The sequence below is a fragment of the Tachypleus tridentatus genome, chromosome 10 (genome assembly GCF_004210375.1).
Source record: "Tachypleus tridentatus isolate NWPU-2018 chromosome 10, ASM421037v1, whole genome shotgun sequence".
In the NCBI taxonomy this organism is placed as follows: Eukaryota; Metazoa; Arthropoda; class Merostomata; order Xiphosura; family Limulidae; genus Tachypleus; species Tachypleus tridentatus.
In genome coordinates, this window is record NC_134834.1 from 188,584,105 (window position 1) to 188,608,486 (window position 24,382).

The 24,382-nt window shown below is 36.8% G+C and overlaps 1 protein-coding gene across 1 annotated transcript in view; it reads right to left on the reverse strand.

Annotated features, from left to right (window-relative positions):
• Positions 1-586: 586 nt before the first annotated feature.
• Positions 587-24,382, reverse strand: part of LOC143227804 (protein O-mannosyl-transferase TMTC2-like) — a 211,314-nt gene continuing 187,518 nt past the window's right edge. Inside the window, exons 6-15 of the mRNA XM_076459054.1 lie at positions 23,661-23,746; positions 21,360-21,421; positions 20,619-20,741; positions 19,905-19,940; positions 19,744-19,786; positions 7,052-7,173; positions 6,461-6,542; positions 5,222-5,336; positions 4,253-4,316; positions 587-920 (exon numbers count right to left, since the gene is read on the reverse strand). Of these exons, the coding sequence (XP_076315169.1) occupies positions 756-920; positions 4,253-4,316; positions 5,222-5,336; positions 6,461-6,542; positions 7,052-7,173; positions 19,744-19,786; positions 19,905-19,940; positions 20,619-20,741; positions 21,360-21,421; positions 23,661-23,746 (898 nt within the window). The 3' untranslated portion in view covers positions 587-755. The remainder of the gene's footprint in view (positions 921-4,252; positions 4,317-5,221; positions 5,337-6,460; positions 6,543-7,051; positions 7,174-19,743; positions 19,787-19,904; positions 19,941-20,618; positions 20,742-21,359; positions 21,422-23,660; positions 23,747-24,382) is intronic.

A 24,382-nucleotide genomic window follows, 5' to 3' on the forward strand; every position in this document is an offset into this window, starting at 1 on the left:
ATCTTTAGTAATTTGTTCAAAAGTGGTAAATACGCCACGTTTGGTGAAATGGAGTAGCATATCAAGCAATGTTTCTATATAGTTCCTTCACGAGCTTCGGTAAAAATGTCCCATTATTCTCAAAATGGTATAGTTTCAATTTCTACATTAAAGCCATACCTTTGATATAAAGTTCTTCTAAACCATTACCGATAAATAAAACAATAGAAAAAAACACACACGTTGCAATATCATTACGCAATAATTTGGGCAATCAATTATGGTAACTGTCAGTAGCCAAAAGTGTTCATTAGGCCTAAAGTTGAATTCTGTAATACTTCTACCACGTCATTATGAGTAAGGTTTCCTGTTTCCAGCAGTAATGTAAGGCAATACTGTTTTGCTTTTATTAATATAAACTCCAGTTTTGTCGCGATAATCCGTTAAAGTTTGTCTTCTAAAGGTCATCACCTCATGGTTCGAAATTGCCGTTTTGTTGTGATTCTCTGATATCACTAGTAACGCTTAGTGTGATAAAAATAATGGAAGGCAGTATACATATATAAATGTTTTGTGTTTAAAACTATAGTTCCATTCATTCTATCACTTCTTGTGTTCTTTGGGAATACATGTTCTAAAACCAAAACTTGCTTTCCCTTAATGGCATCTTAGGTTTGAAGTATCATTTATGGTTTAGCGACGCCAGTAGATTACAGATTCTTGTTTCGCATTTTCCGGTCCATAATTTCAGATTAACACCGTTGTTGAGATGTTCACTAAAGCCTCTTTTGAGCCAACAAATTCCGAAGTTTTTGCAGGTTGTTATGTGTAATCGGATCATTAGGTTTCAAACGAAGGGCTTCCAGATAACTCGACTCGGCTTCTAGAAGTTTCCCGTTCACGTGAAGCATGGCTCCCAAATTCATGTGACTTGTTACGTCCTGCACAGTCAAAAGAAAATAGTTTCAAGTCTTTAATGGAAAAAAAAAAGGGTTAGCGTACAAGTTTGTATCATAAGCACGTGCTGAATCACTATCTACTTTATCTTACACTATTGGTGCAAATAATAATAATAAACTAACCAAAACACTAAACTTGGAGAAAACGACTTTTGTTTATTTGTTTTGAATTTCGTGCAAAGCTACACTAGGGTTATCTGCGCTAGCCGTCCCTAATTTAGCAGTGTAAGACAAGAAGGAAGACATCTAGTTATCACCACCAACTCTTAGTGGGATCGATCATGATATGATAACGTCCCACGGCTGAAAGAGTGAGCATGTTTGGTGTAACCACCTGACCATATCGGACCTAAGGCGGCAAGAAGGTTACTGCGGAGCAGCCAAGAAACCCTCAACCTGCCTCTCGGAGCAGCCAAGAAACCCTCAACCTGCCTCTTGGTATTGATTAGGGTTTTTTTAACTCACTAGTACCCATTGCTTCATCGATTTAAAAAGCCAAGCAAAAGAATAACCGGGTTTTATTATGGCCAGGTGGTTAAGGCACTCGACTCGTAATCCGAGAGTAGCGGGTTCGAATCACCCTTATACCAAACATACTCGCCCTTTCAGCCGGTCAGTCCCACTATTCGTTGATAAAAGAGTAGTCCAAGAGTTAACGGTGGATGGTGATGTCTAGCTGCCTTCCCTCTAGCCTTACACTGGTAAATTAGGGACGGCTAGCGCAGATAGCCCTAACGTATCTTTGCGCGAATTTCAAAAACAAACAAACTAACAATTATTACAAGATGAGCTACAATTAATAGCTTCTGATCAAAACACGCTACCTACAGTTACGACAGAAAGTGTTCGTACCCCTGCGTCCCAATTTGAGTTTTGCTTATAACTTAAAAAGCATTACAAGTAGGCTAATAGAAGTATGATATATTATAAATATTATACTAACACACATCTATATAAATTTTTATGTAAATTAAACGAGAAATAAACTGTTTATAAACAAATAACCAAAAATAGGAGGAGCAGAAAGTGTTCGTACAGTTCAGAACGTGTGAAAAAACTAATATTCCTGCAAAAATTTTGTTTAGTTTGGCGAAGAAACTACATTATACCATTCCAGAACCAGACACTGGGTTCATAATTATTGGAATTTAGCCAGCAAAAAATGTACTTCCGGCAATTTAGCGCCGTCTCCGTCATTATCTGCTTGGTCATCGTGGCGAACAGGAAACAACTGTCCAGTGATTTAAAAAACCAAATTATTGTAAATAACAAGTCTCGTGTGTCTTTTTCCGGTATTGCTACACAACTTAATGAGCCGAAATCTACTGTTCAAAGCATAACTGCCAAGTTTAAGCTTACAGGATCAACTGCTAACCTTCCTCGTTCTGAACGCACCACCAAAATTCCAGAGAGAACCAAGAGGAAGGTTCTCAGAGACGTTAGTAGGAACCTTCGTTTAACACGTAATGACATACAGAAACTGGTAAGGGAAACTGGGGTTGAAGTAAGTACCTCTACAGTTAGGAACATGTTACGCTCTTCTGAGTTCAAAGCATGCCGTCCTCGTAGAACTCCATATTTAAAGCCTGTTCATTTAGAAGCACGATTGAGGTATGCAAGAAAGCATGTAGATAAACCCTTTATCTATTGGAAGAGTATTCTTTGGTCAGACGAGGCTAAAATCGAGCTTTTCGGCCACAATGATGTTTGCAATATTCTTCGTAAGAAGGGGGAACGAAATCTTCTAAAGAACACCGTCCCTACAGTTAAACACGGAGGTGGCTCGATCATGCTATGGGGCTCCTTCAGCTCTTCTGGTGTAGGCAGCCTACACCGTGTCAACGGAATTATAAAAAAAGAAGAGTACGTTGATATATTAGACACTTATATCAAGAATGATGCTCGGAACTTCCGGCTTGGGCGTCGTTGGATCTTCCAGCATGACAATGACCCTAAGCACACATCGAAATATGTGCAATCCTGGTTGCAGAGGAACCATATGAGCGTTCTGGAGTGGCCATCGCAGTCACCCGATCTCAACCCAATTAAAAACGTTTGGCATGAGTTGAAGACCAGGGTTCATCAGCGTCATCCAAAAAACTTGCAAGAGTTGGAGGCCTTCTGTAAAGAAGAATGGAAGAAAATACCAGTCGAGTACTGTCAAACGATCAATGGAGGGCTATGAGGATAGACTGCGCCAAGTAATTCACCTGAAAGGGTATACAACTGACCATTAAAGTAGACGCACGAACAATTTCTGCCCCTTCTATGTTTGGTTATTTGTTTATAAACAGTTTATTTGTCGTTAAATTTACATAAAAATTTACGTAGATGTGTGTTAGTGTAATATTTATAATATACTGAACTTTCATTAACCTAATCGTGATACTTTTTAAGTTATGGGAAAAAAAACTACTCACGACGCAGGGGTACGAACACTTTCTGTCGTAACTGCACATAGATCAGAAATCAAACCCAACCCAATAAATAATGTAAACTCTATTAATAAATCAGTCTAACACAGAAAATACAGTGTCGTGAAACAAAAATACAACATTCTCAAAATACAGTGATTCCTGAGTTAGTTAACATTTTCATGGGACATAAATCCCTCTAATATGCTCGAGGTTCGGCAGTTTAGGCTAGTCCTAATCTTTTGTTTTATTGCAAAACTACTAATGCTTTCTGCTGCTGTCCCTAATTTTAAAGGGAAGCCGGTAGACAATACCCTCCGCCAGCTTTTGAGCTACTCTTTACTAACGAACAGTGAGATTAGTTCTCACGTTATACCGTCCGCGCGGGTAAAGGAACGAGCATATTCTTCGCAGGGACTCGATCTCGCGACCCGAAAATGAAAACCGAAATCGATATACTAAGATAACTGGAAAATAGTCTTAGTAAGTAATATGTACATGAATGGATGAAAAACAGTAGCATAAAAATATTATGCAATTCAAACATGTTAACTATGGCTAAAACTAGCGTTTAAGACACAATACCGTTTTAGTTAGGCTTAAGAAAATCCTTCTAATATAAATTCATAACCCAACGCTTATTGCTTGTCTTTAATGCCTAAAATACACGGGTTTAAAACTGTACGAGACGTAATAAATACATATAATATACTTTAATTAACGAATTGAAAAATATACATACTTGGTCTCAGAAAATAATTAAATTCATACTTTCATTAATGAAATTTCAAACATTAGAATGTTTTCACGTGATCTTTATGTCCTTCAATAGGCTTGTGATACTGAGGAAAACGTGTAGATAAACACTACGTGTAACTCACTACAAGTAGGAACACTTACATTTGGCCGTAGTTTGACTGCTAAATGGTAGAAGTTCTCGGCTTCCGTATTTCGACCAGCTTGCCTGAAATACAGGTTAATAAAATACTGTGAAAGCTTTCAGTAAATTACGGTCATCTTTTCAAACAGTTACAATTACCTAAACAGAGTTTACATGAGTATGAATGCTTGAATACATAGCTGAAGTTCCGCGAAGGGTATGGTTCATCACACTGACATACCCGCTGTTTATTACACGATTGAAATTACACGTTTGTATTCAAATTTCTGTTAATTGAAACATGAATCACACGTCTCCCCGAAAAATATGAATTACTAGAAGCATTATTGGATTCTATCAACTATACAAAGTGTTGTGTTTTGTTAACACTAGCTTTTAATTTTTATCTGTGTAGTTGGCTGGCTTTGTTAGGCAAAATAAAAATACACCAGAGTTCTCAGGCAGTTTCTGAACAATACTTGGGTTTTATTGACACAGCAAACAATTCAATTTGCATTTTCTACGTACAATGCGGTAATCGTTATTGTGCGAAATTGTCCAATGATATTTTAAAACTGTTTTTTTTTATTGATTTCCAGACAATGTTTATTAGTTTACCACTGTCGTCCTTTAAATGTTGTCTATTTTTAGACGTGCTCAATAAGTAAAACTAACAGACTCCATAAAATTACCATTGTGAAATCAAAGGACGAAAGTAGTTTTCTTTTTCTATCTATGTTAAACTAACGAACACAAAACTTTAATATAATTTGATATTTCTAAATTGCGTATGTCGCGCGAACCCTCCCCCTCCATAACGCACACACACCCACCATGTCCTTCTTCATTTTATCCTGTATCACTGAGTCAAGTTTCGTGCTGATCGATCAAGTAATGTGGAAACGTATAAGGAACAGACATACAGACCGATTTACTGACGTCTATTCATATAGATTACAAGTACATCGATGCCACTAATCAACATTTACCTTAGCGTGTTAGCGGCGTTGAAGACGATCTCATATTCTTCCGGAGTCAACTGAGCAGCTCGAAGATATGTTTCGGCAGCTTCATTGTGCCGTTCGGATTCTGACAAAAACTGACCTGGAATAAATCATGTGAATCACAAATTACTTTAGAGAACACGTCGTGCAATAAATAATATGAAAACACAAAAGAACTATAGAAAGATACAAAAGAAAGACACGAGCCCTGTTCATTACCATTTCGTAGAAAACGAGGCAGTACATCTTCCGGTACTATAGATATAATGCTAAATTAAAGTGCTTTTTGTCTTGGTAATACATCTTCCGGTACTATAGATGTAATGCTAAATTAAAGTGCTTTTGGTCTAAGTAATACATCTTCCGGTACTATAGATGTAATGCTAAATTAAAGTGCTTTTTGTCTAGGTAATACATCTTCCGGTACTATAGATGTAATGCTAAATTAAAGTGCTTTTTGTCTAGGTAATACATCTTCCGGTACTGTAGATGTAATGCTAAATTAAAGTGCTTTTTGTCTTGGTAATACATCTTCCGGTACTATAGATGTAATGCTAAATTAAAGTGCTTTTGGTCTAAGTAATACATCTTCCGGTACTATAGATGTAATGCTAAATTAAAGTGCTTTTTGTCTCGACAATACATCTTCCGGTACTATAGATGTAATGCTAAATTAAAGTGCTTTTGTCTAGGTAATACATCTTCCGGTACTATAGATGTAATGCTAAATTAAAGTGCTTTTTGTCTCGACAATACATCTTCCGGTACTATAGATGTAATGCTAAATTAAAGTGCTTTTTGTCTCGACAATACATCTTCCGGTACTATAGATGTAATGCTAAATTAAAGTGCTTTTTGTCTCGACAATACATCTTCCGGTACTATAGATGTAATGCTAAATTAAAGTGCTTTTTGTCTAGGTAATACATCTTCCGGTACTATAGATGTAATGCTAAATTAAAGTGCTTTTTGTCTCGACAATACATCTTCCGGTACTATAGATGTAATGCTAAATTAAAGTGCTTTTTGTCTCGACAATACATCTTCCGGTACTATAGATGTAATGCTAAATTAAAGTGCTTTTTGTCTCGACAATACATCTTCCGGTACTATAGATGTAATGCTAAATTAAAGTGCTTTTTGTCTTCCTCCGTTTTTAAGTCGAAGCTTATTTTTTGATCTTTAAGAAAACAGTACAAATTACAATTTTAGTTCTACACTCACCGTAATGCTGGTAGACACTGGAGTCATTTGGAGCGATAGACATTGCTTTAAGAAACCATTTCTCCGCTTCTACAGGTCGGTGCTGTAAGAAAGGCAATATTCACGAGATGGTAACACATCCATAAATGTGGTGTGTTTTGGTTGGTAATACATCAATTTTAACGAACTGTGCTTAGTTTAAGTTTTGAAATAAATTTACACAAACGATTATTTTGAGCTGATATGTATTTGAATTTTGCTATCAAACCACCACTTAAATTTTAAAAAGTTTATACATACACCAGATATTTAACATTATTTTGTTATTACAATCACCACTTTTCGACAGATTATTTACAGCTGGCATTTAAAAGAATTTTGTTTTCACAACCATAATTTCACTGTTTTGTTTCTTTTTTCTCAATTTCTATCATACATATATATTTTTTTAAATGTTCCTGCAAAAAGTTTCGTACATAAAAATCCAAGCGAGGTCAAAACACATAGTTTTGCCGTTTTACTAAACGTACACACGATGTTCAACGTAACATTACCACACGACACTTCCTACACTAGTTGAGACTATTCCGACCTATTAAAAGAACACCTTACCCACTTCGATAACAGTTTCGCGTACGTTAGGTGAGCAGGAACGTGATCAGGTTTGACTCGCAAGGCCTCTTTGTACCACTGTTCAGCGTCGACGAATTTCCCCAGTTTGAAGAATGCTTCGCCTACGAACAAATATACGTTTATACAGGCAAACGGTTTTAAAAAGTACAAGTTAATAAAGCGATAAAGATTCGTTCTTTGACATCCAAGCAAGAAATTGTTTTATCTATGATTGGTTTGTTTTGAATTTCGCGCAAAGCTACACGAGAGTTATCTGCGCTAGCCGTCCCTAATTTTGCAGTGTGGGACTAGAGAGAAGGCAGCTAATCATCATCACCCACCGCCAACTCTTGGGCTACTCTTTCATCAACGAATAGTGGGATTTACCGTCACATTGTAACGCCCACCACGGCTGAAAGGGCAAGCATATTTGATGTACGGGGATTCGAACCTGCGACCCTCAGATATTGAGTCAAGTGTCTCAAGCACCTGGCCATGCCGGACCACAAAAGTTATTTATGGACTCCATGCAATATAGACTTCTGTTTGCTGACATATAAAAACAACAAAAATCGTTGTACTTGGTTCCATATGATTGGTTTAATTCGATATTTTTTGCACCAGTTAACAGTGAAAACAAAATAGCTTCTGTCGAGATGGCGCTATAAAATAAGCTCCATAAGCATAACCTTACTTCCTGACAAAAATTACGTTATAAAACAAATTAAATAAATATTAGAATTGTACTACCATCAACGGTGACTTAAGAACATAAAACAACAGAAATGCATGATCATCATAGAAAAATAAAGAACAGTTGAATTTCTTGAAGTTCTTAACTAATATATATATAAGGTAACGTCAATTTTTATGTGTTTCTCGTATTAGTTTCAATAAAGAAAACTGGAATTAATCTAGTGTTGATTATTTTAGGTAATCAGGTAAAGTATCGCCATCTGTTATCTGTTTATGATATTAGTCGTAACAGAGAAAGCCACAATCAGCCTCGTGTTTTGAGAATATTAAGTACATAAGATGGCTCCATCATTTTCGCTTTTCATAGTAGTCTTAACAGTTTCTTGGAATCTGCTGCAGTAGTGTAGCGCTAAATTTTATAGTGCTGAAGCCCTGTCAATATCTGTCCTAAGTGTGACGTCACCGTTAGGGTAAATATCATATTTATAACTACATATTTACTCTTCTGTTAGTCAATTTTAAACAACGAAAATATAGATAGTGCTAATTACTTGGGGCCACTTACATCAGTAATAAATTGAAAACGCATATACTACAGACAGGAAACACGCAACTCAACTTACTTTAAAGTATGCAGCAAGGAAAAGAAATAGCAATAACATTGTGCTAACAATAATAACAACTTTGACAATTCTTTGTACATTTGCCAATACAACTAACTTCAGAAACTGATCTTCGATGTACATAATATTATTATAATGGAGCTTGTGATGTATGCAACTAAAACTCAGATCTCAAAAAGTACCTTAAAAAGAATCACCGATCGGTAATATTTTTATAACTAGGCAGTATTATTATAGCTGAGCAATAAATAAAACATTTGAAATTTCCACAAAGATTATATGTTTCAGATTTAACCAATAAGAATTACACAAAAGCAGTAAGTTATAGATTTAACCAGTAAAAATTACAAACAAAAAGGGGTAAGTTTCATATTTAACCAATAAAAAAGTACAAAAAGAAGTAAGTTTCTGATATAAAACTAACCACTTTTTTTATATATAATGAAAATTACACGAGTTTAGCAACAGAAAAGCAATTTACTTTCATTGTAGGCCCGACATGGCCAGGTGGTTAAGGTATTCGACTCGTAATCCGAGGATTGCGGGTTCGAATCCCTGTCACACCAAGCATGCCCGCCCTTTCAGCCGTGGGGGCGTTATAATGTGACGGTCAATCCCACTATTCGTTGGTAAAAGAGTAGCCTAAGTGGTGATGACTAGCTGTCTTACACTGCTAAATTAGGAACGGCTAGCGCAGATAGCCCTCCTGTAGCTTTGTGCGAAATTCCAAACAACAGCCTTGTGATGGACTGTGTTGTTGTTTGTTGGTTAATAAGCTCCAAGCTATAAAAAGGGCTAACTGTGATCTGCTCACCACGGGCGAAATTTAAATGTATATATACATATATATTCACAACCAATAAGTTGGTGCTCTGCAAATTAATGATCAGTTGTTTTTTAATCACATCTTTGCGCAACTCTGATTCAGGTACCTAAATCCAGTGGAATAGTATCAGTGAAATTGATTATATATGTTTTTTTGTAAACAGTAATACGAAAACAAAGGATGGAAATATCTCGTATAATGCACCGTCAAGAAGCTAAACTGATTACATTTTTTTGTTCAGTAAGACAAATATAAAAACAAAAATATCAACGCCAAGTTACCTAATGTGTTTCTCACCAGGGTTGTACTGCTGCCGAAAATGGTGAAACATTTTTGTCTTACTTCACAAGGTTTATTAATCAAATGAATATGATATTAAAACGTAATAAAATGAATTTAACAGTTGTATCGTGTATTTAAAATAATATTTTTAAAAGACTTATTATTTACACTAGCAGAAATATTCGCCCTCCGAAAGGTATAAGTGTTAGTTCCTGCAGAAGGCTATTGAACCTGAGACCTTTTTTTGGATTGTCTGACAGTTCTACAACCATGTACTTATACTTGACATTCAATAATGTTCACCATTCGTTAAAAAAAAGGATTTTGTTGAAATTTTAGTTTAAAAATCAGTTATCATCACAGCTTTACATCACAGAATAGATTTTAATGTAGTATTTCTTTGTAGACGTAGTAAGCAATGAAAGTTTGGTTTTTGGTTTGTTTTGAATCTCGCGCAAAGCTACAGGAGGGCTATCTGCGCTAGCCGTCCCTAATTTAGCAATGTAAGACAGCTAGTCATCACCACTTAGGCTACTCTTTTACCAACGAATAGTGGGATTGACCGTCACATTATAACGCCCCCACGGCTGGGAGGGCGAGCGTGTTTGGCGCGACTCGGGCGCGAACCCGCGACCCTCATATTACGAAGCGCACCTCTTAACGCGCCAGGCCATGCCAGGCCCCATCACAAGGCAGCTAGTTATCATCACCAACCGCCAATTTCTGGGTTACTCTTTTATCAATTAATAGTGGGATTGACTTTCACATTTATAACGCCTTCACGGATGAAAGGGCAAACATGTTTGGTGTATTGAGAATTCGAACCCGCGACCCTCATATTACGAGTCGAGGGCCCTAATCACCTGGCCATGCTGAGCCTAGGGTAGACAATGGCAAATATAATAATCATTCTACGTCAAAGAACATTTTCATTACAACATGGAAAAATAAAACAAACAATTCGAATTTCCGAATCAATCGGGTGGAAACAAAATTAATTTTTCGAAGTAAATGTAGCACCTTCAGTCATGTGAATACCAAACACTGAAGGTTTAATTTTAATTCGTGAAGACAACGAGAATTTAAGGAAAGAATTTCCGAAAAAAAACACAATTTTGAAAACGGTCAAATCTTTCAAGCGTGTATTTTTCTAAATCTTTTTTTTTGTAGAAATATTTGACTTTAAAAAAACCGAATCGAATATACAGAGCAGATTTTTAGACAAAACACAGCCAAGTATAACTTCAGTAATTAGTTTAAACGAAAAACTCGAAAAAAAAACAACACAAAACGTGATGTATTTTGGTAAATAAGAGAGAAACAGGTCAACAGAAATAGACATGTTAGTGTTCTATCTAAGCGACCGCACTTCATTATTGTTTGGGAAAGTAACACTCCCGAAAAAATGTATCTACAATCTTACAATCTACGGCGCCATTTATTTTTTTTTCAATCACTATAAATCACGTAACGACTTTTAAAAACACACAAAAACTTAACTGCGAAACTCAAGTGACGAGAATTATAAATAAATGTACAAGTGCGAAAAAAATTTCAACGTACCTTCACTATTGAATGGGGCCTGGCATGGTCAGGTGGGTTAAGGCACTGGACTCGTAATCCGAGGGTCGCGGGTTCGATTCCCCGTCACACCAAAAATGCTTCCCCTTTCAACCGTGGGGACGTTATAATGTGACCGTCAATCCCACTATTCGTTGGTAAAAGAGCAGCCCAAGAGTTGGTGGTGGGTGGTGATTAGTACTTTCCTTCCCTCTAGTCTTACACTGCTAGATTAGGGATGACTAGCGCAGATAGCCCTCGCGTAGTTTTGCGCGAAATCCAAAACAAACCAAACCACTATTGAATGTGACGTTTACGATACACACCCTTAGATTCCTAGCGCATACTTAACTCTGGTTAAAAGTTATGTGTAAAGTTAGTTCAACAAAATAGGCTCGACATGAGGCTTAACAATATTCAATATTTTAAATGCTGACGAATGATTTAACATTGCGAAAGCGCCACCACAATAATGCTCGTACACAACATGAACTTGAATATTTAAACAAATAATACATTATTTTGTAAAAAAAATAATAAAAAAGCGATCTTGTATTAATTTATTTTGGTTTTTATTTATAATCAAACGACAGGATCATGTTAACGGACAACCCAACAACGCTGTAGCTTGGGGGTCTCTTAAGAACCAACAAAAATAAATAAGTAAACAAAAAGCTGGTAGTCAATTACTATAATTGCTGTCCATAATTCATAATTTCAAATTTTTTTTATCCTTTCTTCATGTTTCAAGTTACTGTCTTTTAACAGGCAGATTAGACTCGCCGCCAACGAGCTTATGACGTTTGACTGAAGTCCCGAAGTTTTTGACAATAATTAATCAGCGAACGACGTCTAGTTATTATATTTTGTTAAAATATAAGGATGTTCTTTTAATAAGTATTCTGTGCTGTGACCGTACTATTTTCATCTAATGGGGCACCGACAGGTTAATCAGGCCCTGTAAAAAAACACACACACATATCCCTAATCTCTGATATTGTAAGTTTTCTGATTGACATAAATGAAACTACAGATTTTCATGCGAGTTTCACAACAATGAACTGAAGTCTATCTGCGCTAAGCCTATAACTGTGGGGAAAGGGTTCCGAATTCCTGCGTTGTAACTCTCCGGTTTAGCTGTGAGTTACTGGTGGATGACCTAAACTGTCGAGTCGAATTATTCAATTGAATTACATGCTGCTGTATTTTGGGACAGTGTTTAAAGAAACGTATTAAATACATTACTGTTTCAGCCTAAAGTCCGTAAAACAAACTGTTTTATCAATCCAAAGTTCGTAAGACAGGTTGTTGTATCAGCCCAAACTCCGTGAAACAGATTCTTGCATCAACAAAAGGTCCATCAGCACAGCGAACTTATACTGCTAGAAACTGGGTTTCGATACCCGTGGTGGGAAGAGCACAAACACCTTTTTGTATAGCTTGCTACTTATTAACAAACAACAACAAGAACAAAAAAATCTGTTACACAGATTGTTGTGTCAACACAAAGTCCGTTAAACAGATTGTAGAATCAGCTCTAAGTTCCGAAAAAAGTGTGTTGTGTTCTCTGTCTGGATACTCAGTTGGTGATTGTGCGCGCCCTTGGAGGGTCATATTCTATTCACACCCCCATTCACTATTTTACATTGAATAAACTTTGTGTTACCTCCACGTTCTGGTTCGACTTTTAAATTTCGCTCAAAGCTACTAGAAGGTTATGTGTGTTAGCCGTTCCCAATTTAACAGCAACAGACTAGAAGGATAGCAGCCAGTTAGTCTATACTACCACCCAGTATAATGGCTGGTAGGTCGAGGACGTTTGGTGACGGGGATTTGATCTCACGATTCTTAGATTGCGAGTGGAGCGATTTAACCGCCAGACGATGTCAGTTTGAAACATATTTGTTTTTAAAACTGTCATGTGATGTCTTGTTTCCGTTAGTATCTGGTGAAAAGGTTTCAGAATATACCGGAAATACTTTTAACACGTTCACAGTTTTTGTTTGATTGTTTTATAGTAAAGCCGCATTGGGTTATCTGCTGGGAATCGAATCAGGGATCATAAGGTTGCAAGTCCGTAGACTAATCTGCTGTCTCACTGGTAGACTACATTTTAAGATGCGGTACTATCGTAGGTATACATGTGCACGTTGTTGTTCATTTCTTAAAAGTTAAACCTCCCGCCTTGAACAACAAAATATATACACAGTTTAGCTTAAAAGTACGCAATGAAATCCCACACGAAATCTGCTGGTACAAGATAAACCTAATTATTACCTCACATCACATGTTTTAGTTGAGCGACATAATCGAAGTTTAAGTTTCTTTTGTTGTTATTTTAAAAAAAAAATGACATACCGATCTGCAACAGTTCTATAGTTTTTATTATTGTGTTTTGTTTTGTGTGCGTCCGTGTCAGCCACATATACTAAATCTTCATTGTATATAATTACAATGACAACTTGGAAATATCGGGCCCTTTGATACGTGGTTACCAAGCAGAACGAAGTTAATTGATCGAAGTTGTACCGCAGACAGTGACCTTGCTTAAACTTTCTACCGAGAGTAAGTTTTACTTCTGTATGGAACAGGAGTTTCGTTCACAGGAATGGATTTGTGTCAGAGCTATAAATATTGTGATAATGATCTAGAAATAGTAAGAATGAAAATAGAAGTTACGCAATGAAGCTGTGTGAAGAAAAGAGCGACTGTCAGTGAAATGAAAGTCCGTGATAATGATATAAAGCTTGCGTGAATGGACTACAGTTTATGTCAAAAGCAACAATTATTTCATTCACAAAACTGTTATTTCTTGAACGCAACTTGTAGTGTTTATGAAACATAGGCTGTGGTGAGGAAATAAAGGTACTGATTTATATGACCAGTGTTGCATATACAACACTTTCATAAGTAACCTAACACACATACACAAAAATAAAACTCGTGACGCGAAAACGGAACTTTGTTTTGAAATATACACTTACAGAGAAACGCACAAAATTAGCATGTTGTACAGTGACTGGGGTTGATAATAGTGACAGGTAGAATGTTGAACAGTGTCCCTACCTAGCATGTTGTACAGTGACTGGGGTTGATGTCCCTACCTAGCATGTTGCACAGTGATGGGGTTCATGGTGACAGGTAGAATGTTAAACAGTGTCCCTACCTAGCATGTTGTACAGTGACTGGGGTTGATAATAGTGACAGGTAGAATGTTAAACAGTGTCCTTACCTAGCATGTTGTACAGTGACTGGGGTTGATAATGGTCAGGTGGAATGTTAAACAGTGTCCTTACCTAGGATGTTGAACAGTGACTGGGGTTGATAATAGTGACAGGTGGAATGTTAAACAGTGTCCTTACCTAGCATGTTGTACAGTGACTGGGGTTGATAACGGTGACAGGTGGAATGTTAAACAGTGTCCCTACCTAGCATGTTGCACAGTGATGGGGTTCATAATGGTCAGGTGGAATGTTAAACAGTGTCCTTACCTAGCATGTTGTACAGTGACTGGGGTTGATAATAGTGACAGGTAGAATGTTGAACAGTGTCCTTACCTAGCATGTTGTACAGTGACTGGGGTTGATAATAGTGACAGGTAGAATGTTGAACAGTGTCCTTACCTAGGATGTTGAACAGTGACTGGGGTTGATAATAGTGACAGGCAGAATTTTAAACAGTGTCCTTACCTACCATGTTGTACAGTGACTGGGGCTGATAATGGTGACAGGTAGAATGTTAAACAGTGTCCTTACCTAGGATGTTGAACAGTGACTGGGGTTGATAATAGTGACAGGTAGAATGTTAAACAGTGTCCTTACCTACCATGTTGTACAGTGACTGGGGTTGATAATGGTGACAGGTAGAATGTTAAACAGTGTCCTTACCTAGCATGTTGCACAGTGATGGGGTTCATAATGGTCAGGTGGAATGTTAAACAGTGTCCTTACCTAGCATGTTGTACAGTGACTGGGGTTGATAATAGTGACAGGTAGAATGTTAAACAGTGTCCTTACCTAGCATGTTGTACAGTGACTGGGGTTGATAATAGTGACAGGTAGAATGTTAAACAGTGTCCTTACCTAGCATGTTGTACAGTGACTAGGGTTGATAATGGTGACAGGTAGAATGTTAAACAGTGTCCTTACCTAGCATGTTGTACAGTGACTGGGGTTGATAATGGTGACAGGTAGAATGTTAAACAGTGTCCTTACCTAGGATGTTGAACAGTGACTGGGGTTGATAATGGTGACAGGTAGAATGTTAAACAGTGTCCTTACCTAGGATGTTGAACAGTGACTGGGGTTGATAATAGTGACAGGTAGAATTTTAAACAGTGTCCTTACCTACCATGTTGTACAGTGATTGGGGTTGATAATAGTGACAGGTAGAATGTTAAACAGTGTCCTTACCATGTTGTACAGTGAGCATGTTGTACAGTGACTGGGGACTTGATAATAGTGACAGGTAGAATGTTAAACAGTGTCCTTACCTAGCATGTTGTACAGTGACTGGGGTTGATAATAGTGACAGGTAGAATGTTAAACAGTGTCCTTACCTAGCATGTTGTACAGTGACTGGGGTTGATAATAGTGACAGGTAGAATGTTAAACAGTGTCCTTACCTAGCATGTTGATACAGTGACAGGTGGGGTTGATAATGACTGTGACAGGTAGAATGTTAAACAGTGTCCTTACCTAGCATGTTGTACAGTGACTGGGGTTGATAATGGTGACAGGTAGAATGTTAAACAGTGTCCTTACCTAGCATGTTGAACAGTGACTGGGGTTGATAATGGTCAGGTAGAATGTTAAACAGTGTCCTTACCTAGCATGTTGTACAGTGACTGGGGTTGATAATAGTGACAGGTAGAATGTTAAACAGTGTCCTTACCTAGGATGTTGAACAGTGACTGGGGTTGATAATGGTGACAGGTAGAATGTTAAACAGTGTCCTTACCTAGCATGTTGTACAGTGACTGGGGTTGATAATGGTCAGGTAGAATGTTAAACAGTGTCCTTACCTAGCATGTTGTACAGTGACTGGGGTTGATAATAGTGACAGGTAGAATGTTAAACAGTGTCCTTACCTAGCATGTTGTACAGTGATTGGGGTTGATAATAGTGACAGGTAGAATGTTAAACAGTGTCCTTATCTAGCATGTTGTACAGTGACTGGGGTTGATAGTAGTGACAGGTAGAATGTTAAACAGTGTCCTTACCTAGCATGTTGTACAGTGACTGGGGTTGATAATAGTGACAGGTAGAATGTTAAACAGTGTCCTTATCTAGCATGTTGTACAGTGACAGGTGGGGTTGATAATAGTGACAGGTAGAATGTTAAACAGTGTCCTTACCTAGCATGTTGTACAGTGACTGGGGTTGATAATGGTGACAGGTAGAATGTTAAACAGTGTCCTTACCTAGGATGTTGTACAGTGACTGGGGTTGATAATGGTGACAGGTAGAATGTTAAACAGTGTCCTTACCTAGCATGTTGTACAGTGACTGGGGTTGATAATGGTGACAGGTAGAATGTTAAACAGTGTCCTTACCTAGCATGTTGTACAGTGACTGGGGTTGATAATAGTGACAGGTAGAATGTTAAACAGTGTCCTTACCTAGCATGTTGTACAGTGACTGGGGTTGATAATAGTGACAGGTAGAATGTTAAACAGTGTCCTTACCTAGCATGTTGTACAGTGACTGGGGTTGATAATAGTGACAGGTAGAATGTTAAACAGTGTCCTTACCTAGCATGTTGTACAGTGACTGGGGTTGATAATAGTGACAGGTAGAATGTTAAACAGTGTCCTTACCTAGGATGTTGAACAGTGACTGGGTTGATAATAGTGACAGGTAGAATGTTAAACAGTGTCCTTACCTAGCATGTTGTACAGTGATTGGGGTTGATAATAGTGACAGGTAGAATGTTAAACAGTGTCCTTACCTAGCATGTTGTACAGTGACTGGGGTTGATAATAGTGACAGGTAGAATGTTAAACAGTGTCCTTACCTAGCATGTTGTACAGTGACTGGGGTTGATAATAGTGACAGGTAGAATGTTAAACAGTGTCCTTACCTAGCATGTTGTACAGTGATTGGGGTTGATAATAGTGACAGGTAGAATGTTAAACAGTGTCCTTACCTAGCATGTTGTACAGTGATTGGGGTTGATAATAGTGACAGGTAGAATGTTAAACAGTGTCCTTACCTAGCATGTTGTACAGTGATTGGGGTTGATAATAGTGACAGGTAGAATGTTAAACAGTGTCCTTACCTAGCATGTTGTACAGTGACTGGGGTTGATAATGGTGACAGGTAGAATGTTAAACAGTGTCCTTACCTAGCATGTTGTACAGTGACTGGGGTTGATAATAGTGACAGGTAGAATGTTAAACAGTGTCCTTACCTAGCATGTTGTACAGTGACTGGGGTTGATAATGGTGACAGGTAGAATGTTAAACAGTGTCCTTACCTAGGATGTTGAACAGTGACTGGGGTTGATAATGGTGACAGGTAGAATGTTAAACAGTGTCCCTACCTAGCATGTTGCACAGTGATGGGGTTCATAATGGTCAGGTAGAATGTTAAACAGTGTCCTTACCTAGCATGTTGTACAGTGACTGGGGTTGATAATAGTGACAGGTAGAATGTTGAACAGTGTCCTTACCTAGCATGTTGTACAGTGACTGGGGTTGATAATAGTGAATGTTAAACAGTGTCCTTACCTAGTTGTTGTACAGTGTCCTTGATAATGGTCAGGTAGCATGTTGTACAGTGTCCTTACCTAGCATGTTGATACAGTGACTGGGGTTGATAATGGTCAGGTAGAATGTTAAACAGTGTCCTTACCTAGCATGTTGTACAGTGATAATAGTGACAGGTGGGGTTTACCTAGGATAATGGTCAGGTAGAATGTTAAACAGTGTCCTTACCTAGCATGTTGTACAGTGACTGGGGTTGATAATAGTGACAGGTAGAATGTTAAACAGTGTCCTTACCTAGCATGTTGTACAGTGACTGGGGTTGATAATAGTGACAGGTAGAATGTTAAACAGTGTAGAATGTTTGATAATGGTCAGGTAGAATGTTAAACAGTGTCCTTACCTAGGATGTTGAACAGTGACTGGGGTTGATAATAGTGACAGGTTAGAATGTTAAACAGTGTCCTTACCTAGCATGTTGTACAGTGACTGGGGTTGATAATAGTGACAGGTAGAATGTTAAACAGTGTCCCTACCTAGCATGTTGTGTCCTTACAGTGATGACTGGGTTGATAATGGTCAGGTGGAATGTTAAACAGTGTCCCTTATCTAGCATGCTAGCATGTTGTACAGTGACTGGGGTTGATAATAGTGACAGGTAGAATGTTGAACAGTGTCCTTACCTAGCATGTTGTACAGTGACTGGGGTTGATAATAGTGACAGGTAGAATGTTAAACAGTGTCCTTACCTAGCATGTTGTACAGTGACTGGGGTTGATAATGGTGACAGGTAGAATGTTAAACAGTGTCCTTACCTAGCATGTTGTACAGTGACTGGGGTTGATAATGGTGACAGGTAGAATGTTAAACAGTGTCCTTATCTAGCATGTTGTACAGTGACTGGGGTTGATAATAGTGACAGGTAGAATGTTAAACAGTGTCCTTACCTAGCATGTTGTACAGTGACTGGGGTTGATAATGGTGACAGGTAGAATGTTAAACAGTGTCCTTACCTAGCATGTTGTACAGTGACTGGGGTTGATAATGGTGACAGGTAGAATGTTAAACAGTGTCCTTATCTAGCATGTTGTACAGTGACTGGGGTTGATAATAGTGACAGGTAGAATGTTAAACAGTGTCCTTACCTAGCATGTTGTACAGTGACTGGGGTTGATAATAGTGACAGGTAGAATGTTAAACAGTGTCCTTATCTAGCATGTTGTACAGTGATTGGGGTTGATAATAGTGACAGGTAGAATGTTAAACAGTGTCCTTACCTAGCATGTTGTACAGTGACTAGGGTTGATAATGGTGACAGGTAGAATGTTAAACAGTGTCCTTACCTAGCATGTTGTACAGTGACTGGGGTTGATAATGGTGACAGGTAGAATGTTAAACAGTGTCCTTACCTAGCATGTTGTACAGTGACTGGGGTTGATAATAGTGACAGGTAGAATGTTAAACAGTGTCCTTACCTAGCATGTTGTACAGTGACTGGGGTTGATAATGGTGACAGGTAGAATGTTAAACAGTGTCCTTACCTAGCATGTTGTACAGTGACTGGGGTTGATAATGGTGACAGGTAGAATGTTAAACAGTGTCCTTACCTAGCATGTTGTACAGTGACTGGGGTTGATAATGGTGACAGGTAGAATGTTAAACAGTGTCCTTACTTAGCATGTTGTACAGTGACTAGGGTTGATAATGGTGACAGGTAGAATGTTAAACAGTGTCCTTACCTAGCATGTTGTACAGTGACTGGGGTTGATAATGGTCAGGTAGAATGTTAAACAGTGTCCTTACCTAGCATGTTGTACAGTGACTGGGGTTGATAATGGTGACAGGTAGAATGTTAAACAGTGTCCTTACCTAGCATGTTGTACAGTGACTAGGGTTGATAATGGTGACAGGTAGAATGTTAAACAGTGTCCTTACCTAGCATGTTGTACAGTGACTGGGGTTGATAATGGTCAGGTAGAATGTTAAACAGTGTCCTTACCTAGCATGTTGTACAGTGACTGGGGTTGATAATGGTCAGGTAGAATGTTAAACAGTGTCCTTACCTAGCATGTTGATACAGTGACTGGGGTTGATAATGGTCAGGCATTTTCTGCATTGCTTCCTGATAAACAGTCAATAGCTTCCTTAGGTGAGAAAAATTTTCTGCATTGCTTCCTGATAAACATCAATAGCTTCCTAGGAGAAAAAAAGCAGAAAAAAAGTTTTTGGAAATGGTATGAAACTGTATTAGAAAACTTATTGTATGTTTATAACAAAAAGAAAAGGAATAATTTAAAAATCATTACACGAATAATTGTATATGAATGAACTGGAACAGTTTTTTGCCTAATTTAATATAAAATCATTCATTTTATATCAAAAATAAAACAGAATAAACATTGATTATTTATTTAGAAAACTTAGTTAAGAAAATATTACATGTGCACAGTACTTTAAAAACTGTCGAAGCCACCTAATTTACACAATATATAGGAATTAAAAATTTAGGCTTAAAAAGGTAAATGAGGTACTGAAAAATGAAAAATAGCTATATATATATAATTCTCACTTGTTCCTATATCATTATACCATTATATACAAGTCTTTCTTGTTCATATATAATTATATACCATCATATGAAATCCTTCTTTATTACCACATCATAAGACTTACTTGTTCCTTTGCCATAAAATATACATACGTCATTGGTGTTCATACATTATGATATATGTGTCATTCTTGTTCATACATCAAATAAGGTTTGGCTGTTTCTCTATGTGCATCATAAGCAAAATTTAAGAGTGGTTTTATTAAACTAGGAAACTTGTTTATTGCTCCAAGGTACACATTTAGTACGATGCATTAAATACCTACATGATACTTTCCCTCATCTGCATATAAACGACCCAGGTTGAAAAGTGCTGATATTTTAGTACTTTCATGTTTCTTGGGATCTTTCAGGCCTGCACTGTCTAGCTGGGCACAGTGGCGATAAACCTAAATGAATCAGAAAGATTCACAAAAGTGTGGTAATTTGAATGAGTACCACGAACTCCAGGAAGGAACTGGTGCTTTATTTTTTTTTAAATACTCTATCAATGGATTTGTCATGTATTACTTTAATACAAAACTTTGTAGAGGGAGATTTATTTTATTTTTTTAATGAGCTAGAACACAAAGATCAGTCTTATCCGAACTGTTAGGAGACATTTGCCTGTTTATTCAATTATCAGTTTGCAATGCTAAACTTCTGTTGCAACACATTATTACCTTAAAGAAATAAAACATGGTTCTTTTAAATTCGTGAGCATTGTATTTAGGGTTACTCGATATTTCAACTTTCTACAGTTTTATCCTAAAGATATTATTGATTTCAGAAAGTATATCTAGTAATAAACTTAACTTAATGTTAATAATGTAAGATTACGAAATTGTCTTACATAAATACTGAATGAAACTGATATAACTGAATATTAAACGTACATAGTACCTGAATTACATTGCACAATAATAAAACACCTATTCGTTGTTTCAGCTTTTAACATCAGACAAACAATACTTACCGTTTGCACACACAAAAAGTATCACACACAACTTATTCAACGCCGAACTTACTTCAATAGCTTCTTCTTTTCTTCCCAGAATTCCCAGTACTAACCCCATATTGAGATGGGCCACTAAACAAGAATAAAGATTTTGAAAATAAAAACTTTGAACTATAAAGATGAGGTAGTCAAAAACAGTTATTGTCAAATAAAAAAAGATGGACATGTGATGTTCCAAGGTTACAGAAAAAGTGTGCTTAGGTGTTTTTCATTTAGCACTTTCCAAAACAGAGTCTGGTAACTCCCAAACTGATGTCTCTTTCAAATATTTTGTTGCAAATTTTGCAATGCCATTTAAAAAAAAAAGAAACAGTATATAACTTACAAATAATACAGATACACCAAGATTCCCCGAACAATATCTTAGCTTGCTTGCTGTTAAGTTGTTTGATACAAGTTTCAACAAGTAATTAAGATTGTGTAATAAATGTTCCAACATTTATTGTCAATGGATTGATTATAGTTAAAACTCATTACGAAAGCATCTGTACATAATGAACATATGATGTACTTTAGTACCTCAAGTACTAGAACAGGCAGATATTCTAATACAAAAAATATTTAAAAAGCCTGAAGTAAAATGTTAGTGTTTGAAAAAAGTACCGTATTTTTCTGCGTCCAAGACGTTTTTTTTTCTCCCTAAAATAAGGCTCAAAAATTTACCCTGCGTCTTCGAGGCCGAAGGTTACGTTGCTCATAGGCCTAAACCTAAGCCTAGAGGAAGCGTTTCAATACTAAACAGTAATCCAAGCCCCTCTGTATGACCCAGAATGAAATGTATAAGTTACTTAGTATTAAATAATAAATAAATACACAAGAACAGGTCACAGTACATCTGGTGGTGTAAAATCTGCACTCTTTTTAACTCTTCATGTTTAGAATAATGTTATTACTGGTAATAATATAGATATTCTAGTGGTGATATACGGTAAACACTATCAAAAGTACATATGATAAGCATGTAGCTTACGAAAAACGAGAAGTGGGCAAGAGTATTTTTGTACCGTAAGTCTCTAAACAATCCATTATATATATACTGAAGTCTTTGTTTTGTTTTGTTTTATTTCGCGCAAAGCTACTCGAGGGCTATCTGCGCTAGCCGTCCCTAATTTAGCAGTGTAAGACTAGAGGAAAGGCAGCTAGTCATCATCACCCACCTCCAACTCTTGAGCTACTCTTTCACCAACGAATAGTGGGATTGAAGGTCACATTATAACGCCCGAACGGCTGAAAGGGCGAGCATGTTTGGTGCGACGGGGATTCGAACCCGCAAACCTCAGATTACGAGTTGAACGCCTTAACCCAACTGGCCATGTCGGGCTTATACTAAAGTCACTGAATATATACACCTTACAACCAGGCAAACACATATTTAATTATTTTTATTACTTTCGTACAAGTCACTCAATATATACACCTTACAACCAGTCACACAGATATTTAATTATTTTTATTACTTTTGTACACGTCGCTTAATATATACATCTTACAACCAGTCACACAGATATTTAATTATTTTTATTACTTTCGTACAAGTCACTTACTATATACACCTTATAACCAGTCACACAGATATTTAATTATTTTTATTACTTTCGTACAAGTCACTCACTATTTACACCTTATAACCAGTCACACAGATATTTAATTATTTTTATTACTTTCGTACAAGTCACTCACTATTTACACCTTACAACCAGTCACACAGATATTCAATTATTTTTATTATTTTCGTACAAGCCGCTCAATATTTACACCTTACAACCAATCACACAGCTATTTAATTATTTTTATTTCAAGTCACTTACTATATACACCATATAACCAGTAACACAGATATTTAATTCTTTTTATTACTTTCGTAGAAGCTTAAATAATTAGAAATGTTCTAGATTTTACTTATTTTACATTTGTCGTAAATTGTAGTTTAGGAAACAGTAAGACTTCGGTTTGAAAACTCAGACATTGAAAAAAAACAAACAAATCAAAACGTTCGGTTTATATACGTTATTCTGGATAATGGCCATGCGGCAGTCAAACTGTCACGATCCCTTAAAAAAAGTAATGAGAGTTTGTCTCCGTTTATTTCAGATAAAAGAGTCAATTTCCTGTCAAGTTTCTTTGTTTTTCTTAATAAAAATATGCAACTGATACGGAAAGAACTAACACCTGCAGTGAAACACCATCTAATGTGCCTCAAAACCTTGACCAGCAGATGAATACGCTTAACACAATAAAACAATTTCAGTTTTATCTGTGTGTAAGGTAAAACACGTTTGTAAAATAAGAAATAACGAGAAGAAATACATACTTGCAAGCCGGGGTCGAAATTGTATCGCAACTTTATAACTCTGCAACGCTTCTTCGAATCTTCCCTGCTCTTGTAGCAATATCCCCCTGGTGGAGAATCGTATAGTCATATATTTTATCGAAATGAGATTATTCTTATCATCTTAAGAATATGTTTAATAGAACAAAGTTAGACACTTTGAATGAATAAACGTGCAACGCAATATAGTGATTTCTTTATTCAACAACAATGCCAATATTAAAGTTATGTTGGTTGTTTTATGTTTTTTTTATCATCAAATCCTAATTTGAGTGGAAACTTTGTTTGTATTGGTATGTTTTAATTTTTATAGCATAAAATACATTAACCTTTGTACGTGAAGATCCATGTGATTTTAGTTTTATAACACGTGTGTTATGTCAAATGATTCAACTCTCTAATTGTATGTTCTTACCTCCAATGACAGTCGAAATAAATCATGAAATTATTTTTGTTGGTTCATCAATTGAACAATGTTACTTCTTGGTAATATATCGATTTAATGAAGTGCATTTCACAAAAACGCCTCCCCCCCAGAGGCATAGCGACATGTCTGGACTCATGCCGCTAAAACCCGGATTTCAATACCTGTGGTGGGTAGATCCCAGATGACTCTTTCTGTAGCTTTGTGCTTAATTAAAAATAATCAACGAATTAATTAATCCACAAAATCATATTTGTTTTGTGGAACACAGATCTGTTTA